Here is a 12,263-nt window from a genome sequence, read left to right as displayed (position 1 = left end):
GGTGCCCAGCTTAACAGGAAGCTTTTGAGCAGAGGGTCACCATGCAGACTACAGAGGTAGCTGCAGAAGTTTGAGCAACACCTCAAGGACCACCAGGGACAGACCTGCCCTTCAGCCAGAGACCAATAATAGCAGATGATGCACTGGGGCCAGATGTCCCTTGCCACTCCCTGGCCAACAGATACACCCCTTTCTACTCCATTCCTTGGGAGAGTGGCAGCAGAGGGAGGAGGAAGAGAATATTGAATATGAATGTTTACCCAAATAAGACTAAGTTTGAAGCTGGAAGTGACTCTAAGATTGATGTTTTCTGCCATGTTGGAAATGGAGGCTTGAGAGCTAAGTGGAATTCATTTATAGAAAAGAGGAAAATTCCATGTCTGATTCCTGAATTACGCCTGCAGATTTGAAATCCATTATATTAGTCACCTGCCTATCAGGGAGTTTTCTTCTCCATAGGTCCCTGGAGTTTTGGTGTCAAGACAAAAAGTCTTTTTTGAGTGGCGGTTTTTTTTTTTGGACCAAGAAAATCAGGGGAAAATGTTATAGAATTATGAATCATAAGACATCTGTAGTCCTACGTGAGAGGCAAAATTGGGGCCAGAACCCAGGTCTACTAAGATGCACAGATGAAGTCTGAAAACCTCGACTCTCTTTATGGATAAGAATTCAAACCAAGCAGCATTGATGGGCCATAGTAAAGGACATTTACTTCAGTGACAGAGGGATGCACTGCATTGACACCACTGATTATTATAAATTGGACTAGCTTCAGCAGATGAATCTATTGATTAGCATATGGCTTCAAATGAACTTTTTCTGATTATTAAGAAGGGATGAAAAGACATAATTAAGTAATGATCGATACTAACATTGCACAAAATTTAGCTTCTCTTCCCTGTCCTACTATTTTTTTTTCTCACTGAAGGGAATATCCTTCCTGGCTCTCATTTGGGACATGTTTAGCCTCGCAGGAAGTTGATGGACTGGCTATTTGATAGATACCTCTTTTATTTCCTTTGCCTTGTGGAAGGCATAGCCTTTCTGTCTTTCAAGTTCCCTGGTCTTAAGAGTTGGAAAAGGAAGCTTATGACAGACAAGCATAATGAATAGCAATAACTTTTCTAATTAACTGTTTATCTAAAGTGCAAACCAGGAGTTGAATTTCATTAATCACTCTGACATATTTTGGGTAGGACACACATAAGGGACCTAGATTTTTGAATTATTTTAAATTAGCATGTGTTATGTAATGAGAACCCCTCCCCCCAAAACCAACTAACCATCATTGATGTCTATAATATAAACTAAGAAAATAAATTTAACTAAACGCTCTTGAAATTGCCACAGGTAGAAAGCATACAGTGGTATACAGTATACAGTATACAGTATAATACCAAATCTGCTTTGAGTCCATAATGATGTCTATGTTAGCATCATGAAGGGTTTCTGGCAAATTTAAAAGAATATGTTGCGGTATCCTTTATGCCTAATCCCAGAGGAGAAGAGAAAGCCAAGGATTGAAATTAATGATGTATATTTAGGCAGTCAGCTTATTGGACTAATACCCTAAACCAGAAAAAAAGCTCTACATATGAAAAATTCCCAATTAGGGGAGGGGCTGGTGGAGACAAGGTTTTTACAAGCAGTTGAAGCTGTCATTTAACTATTAATAATTTCCAAGTACTTATTGAAACCATCTTAAAATAACCAACATAAAAGTGAAAATCAAACCATAAAACCAAGAAGTCTAATGTTCTCTGCTTAAAAACTGTGATTACTGAAATAATCCTTTAAGACAAATCCATATTTTCATTTAGCATGCACAAAACATAAATCATCTTATCTGTGTTTTATGACTTTCCATGAGCCTTCAATATGAATTAAGAAATCAAGAATAGTTTATGATTCCTATCATGAACCAGTTCTTTTTTCCTCCACTTTAAAATATCCAGTGTATCATTGAAAACTCACAAAATATGGCTGGAAAATATTTATGCTTAAAAAACATGAGCTTCCTGACAGAAACAATGCGGTTCATACATTAATTAATATTAACTACAAGCTCAAAAGGGAATTACAAGGTTAAAATAAATTGCTCTGGAAAGGTGTCTGATGCAAGCTGTTTTTGTCAATGGAGGCCAAATGATTCGGGAGTTTCAAACAAAAACTTGGGTTGGGAAGTAGTATGTTCAATGCAGCTTTTTAAGCCATCTTGCCTTTCTATCATAGTCTCTCCACAGGAAAGGGAGTATTTATTTTGTCTTCCTTCAAATTCTCGTGAAAGTCACTCCGAATCATACACAAAAACCCTGTTCCATCTTTAAGCTTGGCCTTCATCAGTAAGAGAGAACTGCTTACATGTGCTGTGTTTTCCAGACAGTGGACCATTTCCAGGAAGTAGACTCTTAAGTGCGGAAAGAAAGAAAACCTTACCTGGGTAATCGTTCTTGTCTATGTCGGAATCTCCTCTTAAAGTAAAGCCAAATCCAGAAGGGACAGCCTGGGAGGCCCACACTCCTTGCAGAATTTGGGAAGGCTTGGTGTTTAGGCCATCTTTGTTCCCGTTGTAAATGAGCACTTTGCCTCTTTGATCCTTGCCTGCAAAGGGCACACCGATGGCAATGTCTACAAACGGAGATATGGAAACATATTTGTTTAAAGTGAAATGTTTTAGAGTAAAGTACAATCAAAGAGCAATACCATTAAGTCCAAAAGGCTTATTACTTTTTTCATGGAAATTCTGTAGCACTGCAACGACAGTAAATTATTTGTTGTTTTTTATCCATCCAACAAATTATTTATCGAGTGCCTATCACGTGCCAGATACAGTGGGTACAACAGTGAAACAGGCATTCAAAGCCCATGCTTTCAGAAATCTGATATTGTAGTACAGGTAATAGTTTGAATAGAGAAATAGTCAAGAAAATATCAAAAGTGATAAATGCTATGTAGAGAATCTTAAAAATACTGATACGATGGAAAACGGTCAGGTGGTTGTTTTAGAAACTGAAATCTAAGGACAAGAAGGAACCAACCACGTGAAAATCAGAGGGAAGAGTACTTTAAGCAGAAACAACTGCTGTACAAAGACCCAAAGGTGGCCTGTTAAGAAGTGGCCAGAGAGGATGCTCTGCGTGGGAACTCAGGGAGTGACTGAGATAGCAAGGACAGATCATGGGGCTGGGTGAGCCAGGTTAGGAACCTTTGCAGGCTACTTAGGAGAGTCTTGTTTCAAAAAAAAGAAAAACTTCATTCACAAAGATTATATCATTTTCTGATTACCTAGTCCCATGAAGTAGGCAAGACCCATTCTCTAGTTGATGATATCGGGAAACCTAGAGAAAGCCATGCGACCTGACTCCCACTTAAATACGCTATTACCTTGCACATATTCTGTGTATCAGGTTTGTCCTGAACAATAAACATAAGTACTTAGCTGTACTTGAAGAGGAGTTCTGATAACACAATTACCATACTAGTCCCCCACAGTGTAATACAGTGTATGTTCTCATTTGTCATTCTGTCATTTCTCTTTGTTGCTAGCTAAGCATGGATAATAATGAATAAATTTGGATTCAATTTTCATTATGTTAATAAGCATTATAAATCCACTTTCATTTAACAGGTAAAGATGATTTAAAAACTCAGATTGTTGTAGAAAACAAAGATACTGTCCTGTTGTGGGGTCAAAAGGAATACTTTCTTCACTTCCTCTAAGTCACTGTCTTGGCCTCTGTTCCCTTGTTTAGTCCTAGTGAGCTTGGCATTTTATTTTAACCTACTTTATACTCAAGGATGCCAAGGCTCAGAGAGGCTTAGATTCCCTCTTATGCCATTAAAAATGCTTCTCTTAGCTTTTTAAAATACCACTAAGGGTTTGAGAGCAAAGAAAAATAGAAGAAAACATGATTAAAAAGACAACTCCATAGATAATTTAGCATTATTTCACTTGGGTGATCAGGACTAGGACAGTTTTGGAATGCAACAGGTCATTTAAAAGGTGACCTTGTCTTTTCTCAATTTCTCTGGAAAATAAGCTTTTAATATGTACTTAGGTTTTATGGTACTTTAAAAATTACTAACTGTACATTGCTGAGAAATGTTTTTTCAAAGAACTCCTAAGTCTACAATAGCATTTACCAAAGGTGCTAATGAATGCTGATCTCATGTGAATTCTCCTGAGGCTACTTTATTAGTGCAAATTCTTGTTCCCTCCTTGACTTCAATCAAGAAACCCACTATGCTTCAGTTCTTCACTCAAGGTCCTGAAAACATATTTCAAATTTTTTTGAATGTGCATGTTTTTCTGAGGAGAGGTACTTAGAAGGCTTCATAAATTCCCAACTTAGAAAACTGTAAGCCTAAGCTAAGAGTTTAACACTACTTTTTTGCAAACATTGAAAGTGCCTTTAAGCTGAAGTTTACAGACCAACAAAAACTCTACAAAAACCTACACATAGCCCATGTAAGTTAATCAGAAAACAGATACTTGCTAATATATCAGCATGTTATTTATTTGTCTTGACTCTCTTGATAGAAAAGATTCTCTGGTTCTTTTTAGGAGAATCAAATCCAAACATCAATTTTAAAAATAATTTCTGCCACTATTGAAAGTGGTTATAGGACAGCCCAAATCAAATATGAGAAAATTTCCATGTATTATATTAGTCAAGACTTATAAACTTGAGTTTCCCTTGAAATTTTCCATAGTTTATTGAAAATTGGTAACAATAACCGTACCCACACACACTATGGTAAATATGGTACACTATGTACTGTGTACAGTATTTACACTATGGTAAATATTACTTTAAAATATCCGTCATTTTCTTTATGCAATAGTAAGATGAAATTATGATACATAAATGACTTCCCACATTAGTTTAAATTACCATTGTATCCATCTTGGTTCAGGTCCCCTAAGTGCGCCACAGCACTACCGAATCTCCCGAAAGTCTCGGTGCCCGTGAGTACCTGTGGGTCTCTGAAGAAGAGAGAGCTCACTTGCAAATACAGGTAGATTTGCCCTACTTCTCGAGGGTTGCTTTCAAATTCGCGTTCCATAAAGAGAGGTGCTCCAACCAGTATGTCATCCATCCTGTAGGGAGCAAAGATTGCAGTCAGCATACTGGCAGACATGAGAGTCGTTATGGTGTATTTGTGATCAATTCTATGAGTACATTTCCATTGGTGTTTTTCCTTTTCTGGGGGTCATTTTATAATTATAGTACATCTTTCACTACTTTGTTATGTTTATAGCATAGAACACTGTAAGAAAATAAGAGTTGTTAAATTATCACTCTGAACTTTTTAGCTATGTTAAAAATGACTATTTTAAGAAAACCACGCATATTTCACCCTTTTCAGCTTTTTAATGAAATTCCAGAAACTGTAGTTATACAAAGAAAGCATAGCAAGTAAGGCCTAAATAAGTTTTTCTATAAGTGAATTAGACTTTTCTACAATGTATATAACTGTGCATTTAAACAATGCCATTTTCTTGCAGTAATAGTGTTTAAAATCAATTTTATCCTTCCCTTTTCTTTTGTTAACTTGATTTAAATAAAAACAGAGGCCAGAGAGATGTATATGGTTGGCTAGAAAGTTAGAAAACAAATTATCATCCCAAATGAAAATTTATAATCTACACTGAATGTGTAGGTTATGGCAGAAAAAAATTAAATAATCCTTAAAGGTAAAAAAAAAATTCAAGAAACAGACACCTAAGCAAATTATTTAGAGATAAAGACATAAACACAAACTGAATAAAAACCAAAAGTGGTTAAAGGTATTTTGTTCACAGAGCCAGACGGGCAGGAACAGGAATAAAGGAGAAAACTGCACCATGAGCCTTCTAAGGTATTTGATTTTTTGAAAATATGTATGTATGATTTTTGCTTTAAAATTTTTAAGAAAAGTCACACCAACCAAACTACATAATTTGATCCATACTAATGACATCTACTAAAGCTTGTCTGCAAACACCCATTTTGGCAGATACAATCATTTGAATGGTGACCTGAGGCAGGAACACAAATTTGTATGTGGCTTTTATGTCTGTGTAGATTGAGTAATGCACTGAAGTCTGCCAAGTAAATTAATTACTAAAATATTATCATTAATATGATTTAGTTATATGTATCAGTATATATTAATATCAATGTTTATTAATAATATACTCATGCAATATATAAAATTAATTTATATTAGAAAATAATATATAATAACAAGCCAATGGTATATTAGTATATTAATAACACATATTAAGTATATAAAGAATGAATAAAATAATATATTGATCATATATTATATAATATATAAATATAATAAATCTATTATATATTATATACAAATATCATAAACATTAATAATATTAATAGATTCTACATCATGAGTCTCATATATATCTTGAATGTCATTAATATCAAAATGCAGTGATAAGGTGGGAACAGTTACTGAGAGCAAGAAACTTTATGATCTGAGTGGTCTGCAAGACACTCTAGACATTGTGTTGTCCCACCCTCTAACTTCTCTCCTTTCCTATGGTATTTATCTACTATTTCTCGGGTGAGTCAACAGACATCCTGTGTGCCTACTGTGTTTAAGGTGCTGTGTTATGTGATTTAAACCAATGAGGTCCCTAATTAATGTACAAGTGACATTAAATTGCTATTTATATAATTATAAACAAGAAAGATTGGGAAATATCATATGAGAGATCCAGATTAATGCTAGAGATCCCAGATAGGGGAGAGGCTTGGTACTTGGAGGGAGTCAAGGAAGGCTCCATGGAACAGGTGGCATTGGACCTGAGTGGGATTCTGACAGGTGGTTCTAGAAGTAGGCTTTCCAAGGGGTGGTATTATGAACCAAGACAAATGCCCTTGGAGTCAGGGAATAGTGAGTGGTCTAGATGTGCTCGGTACCAGAGGGATTCCAACAAATCTAATTGGAAAACCAAAATGTACAAAGACTTAAAACCCAACAATACAAAGTCATGTATAACAATAACATATTATTATATATTATATACTATATATTATATATAATCTATAATTATATAATATACAATAAGAATAAGAAAACTAAAAAATTAGACAGAAGATCCACATAGATACCTCATCAAAAAAGATACAGATGGCAAACAAACATATGGAAAGATGCTCAATATGTCATTAGGAATTGCAAATTAAAACATCATATCACCACAAATCTCTTAGAATGGCTAAAATTCAAGATACTGACAGCACCAAATGTTGGCAAGGATGTACAGCAACAGGAACTCTCCTTGATTGCTGGTGGAAATGCAAAATGGTACAGCCACGTGGAAGACAGTCTAGCAGTTTCTTACAAAGCTAAACATAGGCTTACCATCTGATCCCACAATTGTGCTCCTTGGCAGTTACCCAATGGTGTTGAAAACATATAGCCATACAAAAGCCTGCATGCAAACATTTATAGCATAGTTGCCAAAACTTGGAAACAACTAAGAAACTCTTCAATAAGTGAGTGGATAAGCAAACTGTATAATATTTATCCAATGGAATATTATTTAGCAATTGGAAGAAATGAGCTATCAAGCTACAAGACATGGAGGAATTTTAAATGCACGTTGCTAAGTGAAAGACACCTGAAAAGGCAACATATTGTATTATTCCAATTATGTAACATCCAGGAAAATGTAAAACTACAGAGACAGTAAACAGATCCAGAGTCTGACAAGGTTGAAAGGGGAGGGGAAAGGGATGGGAAGGGGAAAGGGATGGGAAGGGGAAAGGGAAGAAGAGGTCAAGCACAGGGGACTTTAGAATAGTGAAACTATTCTGTATGATGCTACAATATGATCATATGCATTTGGCAAAGCCCTTAAAACTATACCACACAAAGAATGAACCCTGATGTAAACTATGCACTTTTTCTTAATAGTGTATCAATATAGGTTCGTCAGTTATAGCAAATGGACCACACTATTGCATGACGCTCATAGGGCAAACTGAAGCAGCGGGAGAAGGAAGTTTATGGAAACTCGGTACTTCCTGCTCAATTTTTCTATAAACCTAAAACTGCTCTAAGAAATAAAGTCTATTAATAATAAAAGATATCTGGAAAAGTAAGTTGAGTCCAGATAATATGGGAAAAATGAGTTTTAGTGTCATACTGATCTGGACTTTAAATCTCTTCTAGTAATTAGGCACGTCATATTGAAGAAGTTACATTACCTATTTAAAATGTGAATAGTATTGAAATAGGCTGCTTCACTGGATGTATCACTTGAGCGCTCTCTCTCTCTCTCTTTCTCTCTCTCTCATATGTTACACAGTAGCATTTAATAAATGGTAGGTTTTTACCAAGGCACTGTCCTAGTAGATGTTGAAAGGGATACACAATATTTTTACACGTTATAACAATGCAAACAGAAAGAGTTCCTGTTAAAAAAGCAAAATGCACTTGCCTTCTCTTCTCCTAGTCCGTAGAAAACAGAAACAAGGAGAAGAGTAACCCTGGGATAGTCTGGGCCGTAGAGCTGCTTCTAGAATAGGCTCTTACTTGTTTCCCACAGCAGTGCACAAAATGGACAAGCACCTTTACCATTTCTGACTGACCACACTTTAACAAGGAAGCGAGGGACTGTGGCACAGAAAGGCCGCCCTGAGTAATGGCTATCATTTTGGTCCCAGATGCCAAAACAGAAAGTAGATTGCTAAACTTAGGTAAAAGTTTTTGTAAAAGTTTTGTAAATACATTTATTTTTAAAAAAAAAATCTCCCATTGCTAGTCACATTGCGTGCTGGGAGGAGAGCAGGGATTTGGCTCTTCCAGCCCCTGGCTTAACTTGGAGGAGCCCTTGTTGCCTTTATTTCTAAAGTTATTGTCAGTATGAAGAGGCATTTGTTAAATACCCAGTTGTGGCTGCCTTGCAGCCTCGAAGTAAAAGATCTAAAGTCACTGGTTCTCTATTATAGAGATTTAGCAGGGCCATTTTCTCATTCTATAGAGAAGGAACAAAGGATATAATTGGTCCCAGAGGGTATGAACATACATGGGGACTGACAGTTGGCTCAATGCATTTCTTGCTGCCAACACTGAGTTCTAGAAATGAAAAATTGTTAGACCTATTACTGTGAAAGCACATCCTTAGAATCCTTGGATTCTAGAAGTCATATGACAGCATTGATTTATTTGCTTAGCAATACATTTCCCTAGATACTTAAGTGTAAGTCTCCTAAGATGTTCTAAATGCCAGAAAGAGAAAGAGACATTTGTTCTTAATTTACAATTATGTTCTCATAGAGTTGAGAGACATTAACTGTCTTGGGTCAATTTGTATAATGTGTCTTGTAGAGTATTTTGCACTTAGTGTAAATATTATTTTATATTAGCAATACTTGCATAATATTTTGCACTTAGTGTAAATATTATTTTATATTTGTAATACCACTTAAGAGTCACAATATATTTTATTGCGTAGGTTGGTGTTTTAAAATCTTGACATGTAACCCATTAATAGATTGTGAAATCAATTTAATGGGTCTTGACCAACATTTTTTGATGAAATAAAATATAATAGAAGATAAAATGAATGCATTATATATAATAAGTGTATATATTGTCCTGTGAAACTTGTTTTAGTTGTCTGTGTGTTTGTATTCAATTGCAATGTCAAAAATATTTTTTATTATGGACCACAGGCAACAAATGGTTGAAGAACCATTTTAGGAGCCTGTGTGTTCCATTAAGCTATGTCAAAATTTATTTGTCAAATCCTTTTTTTGAATATACCCAATTTAAACTTAGAGTTTTAAAATATTTATTAGTAAAGATGTTTTTCACTGACCTAGTAAGTAGTTGTGTGTCATAGGCTGGATGCCATTTTAAGAGAATATATGTTTATATGCATAGAGACATTAAAAATATATATATATATTTTAATCTAAAAAAAGATCAACGATGGAGAAATAATGTTAACAATATGATGTTTGGTAAAAATCTGTTTTCTCTGTCTGGGTCTTGTTGGTAGTTTGGATAATATCTCAGTTATTACATAAAGGCATTTCATGGGAGTAGAATGTATATATTAAACTTTATTTTATTTGAAATGTCAAATGTTTAAGCACAGTTTTCTTTAAATCTCTGTGTAGCATTCACACAGGTTTTATCTTTGTCTCTTTTTATGTCTAAATTAACTCTGATAATCTCATACAATGCAAGATTCAATATCTTTTCTTAGCATGTTGTTGGAGACAGAACATTACAAATATTTCCCTTAAAAGCAAAGCATCAATATAGTGACAAAGTGTGAGAGAACCCACCAATGAGACTATGCAATATAAAGAATCCAAATTTAAGTTTTCTGCAGCCGGATGTTATTAATGTATTGCTATGCTTTGAATGTGTCCCCCAAATTTTATGTGTTCGAAACTTAATCTCTAAATTCATATGTTCATGGATAGATAGATAAAATCATCAGAGTGGGGCCCCTATGATGGGACTGGTGGCTTTATAAGAAGAGGAACAGAGTCTTGCCCCCTCACCATGTGATGCCCTGCACCACCCCCCGACTGTGCAGAGTGCCCCCCCATAACCTCTCCCCCCCTCCCCCTCCCGCAAGAAGACCCTCACCAGATGTACCCCTTCAACCTTGGATTTCCTAGCCTCCAGAACCGTAAGGGATAAAGTTTTTTTTCTTTATAAATTACTCAGTCTCAGGTATTCAGTTATAGCAACAGAAAACAGACTAAGCTATGTATTGATTTAACATCTAACGTTTTCTGTTTCTTTTTTTCCCCAGTGGTACATATTGTATGCTCATGCCCATAGCTAATATTCAGAATGTAGTTATTTCTTAAAAGAATGCAGAATAGTAGACTGTAGAGTAGATACCTAATCAACCTAATTGTTTTGTGAGAGGTAAGAACTAATATAACTTAACCAATTACATTACAGAAATCAATTTCCAACCTCTTAATGTTTTAATTTTCTAGATTTCCTACCTAATTCAATCATAATGATATATCCTGTAGGAATAGACATACTTGGACTAAATCAAGCATAAAAACAGTCATCTAAAACTGTTTTCTTTGAAATATATTTCTCTCTAAATTGCCCTCAAGTTAACTGCTAAGAATTATTTAAATTTAGCTCCTTTTGGACTTCCAGTGGCCAGAAACAATAGGAGTGTAGAAAATGTCTAATGGATTCAATGGTAATTCTGTGAATTTCTGAAATAGTATAAATACTATAAGCCTCAAAAGCTAAAACGGAAAGAGCACGCGCGCGCGCACACACACACACACACACACACACACACACACACACACACACACACACATTTGCTTGCTTAGGCACAAGATGAAAAATACTATCTCCATTTGTTGTTAACAAGTTTGTCCAGAAATTCCTAACAAAGTTTACATTGACAGAGTTTGTAGTACTGGCTGTCTTAAGATAACCAAACTGAAGATAATTTTACCAGCTTGTTTATATGTCACAGGCTTCACAGTATCAGCCACCAACCAGCATGCACACAATTGCTTGTTGTAAACTTCTGGAGCCCATTCATAATATTGGGAGATCTTTTCTTTAAAAAAATTGGGGAAAATTTCCACCAATTTACTGATTTGGTCACTTTACTTACTGTCACTGTCTTTTTTCCCTGATGTTGAGATTTTGGAGCTTCTGTGGGTGTCTTGCTTTTGTTGCATAGTAGATATAGAAGAGACATGTTTTCAAAGAATGCTCATTGGATAGACTCATGCACAGTAATAATTATCTCCTAGTTAGAGAAAGGAAAGTCTGGTTCAATCCCATAAATGTGTTTGTGCAGGGAGAGTCCTCACTTCTGAACCATGAACAATTAATCTAGCCAAGTGATTTTCTGAACCTTATAAATTTATTATATATACATATATATATCATCATTATTGTAATTTCAGACTTCACTGAAGTTGTATGTCTCTATGGGATCTTTCTTTGACCAATCTCAATTGCTTCCAGAGCATACTTACAAATAATAGGACCTTGAATTTACATAGCATCTAAGTAATTAAAAAAAGAAAATTATATACAGACTGAGAATTCATGGGCACTTTACCTTTGTGAATGGCAATGTTAACTTAATGGACATATTCTTCAATGCAGTCTATAGAATTCAGAAAATACTAGCTCAGAAAAAAATGGTGTGCATTTTTTAAGAACATCAAGAAAGAACAAATTATCACTTGAAAATTCCTGTTTGTTGCTACCATGTTGTTTTGATCAGC

The 12,263-nt window shown here is 35.2% G+C and overlaps 1 protein-coding gene across 1 annotated transcript in view; it reads right to left on the bottom strand.

Annotated features, from left to right (window-relative positions):
* Nucleotides 1–12,263, bottom strand: part of ITGA8 (integrin subunit alpha 8) — a 160,778-nt gene that overhangs the window by 95,889 nt on the left and 52,626 nt on the right. The window contains exons 12-13 of the mRNA XM_075997658.1: nucleotides 4,896–5,101; nucleotides 2,437–2,628 (exon numbers count right to left, since the gene is read on the bottom strand). Coding sequence (XP_075853773.1) covers nucleotides 2,437–2,628; nucleotides 4,896–5,101 — 398 coding nt within the window. The remainder of the gene's footprint in view (nucleotides 1–2,436; nucleotides 2,629–4,895; nucleotides 5,102–12,263) is intronic.

Source organism: Microcebus murinus, chromosome 25 (genome assembly GCF_040939455.1).
Source record: "Microcebus murinus isolate Inina chromosome 25, M.murinus_Inina_mat1.0, whole genome shotgun sequence".
Taxonomy (NCBI): Eukaryota; Metazoa; Chordata; class Mammalia; order Primates; family Cheirogaleidae; genus Microcebus; species Microcebus murinus.
The sequence above is the reverse complement of the archived record's forward strand: the minus strand, read 5'-3'. Positions and strand labels throughout refer to the sequence as shown.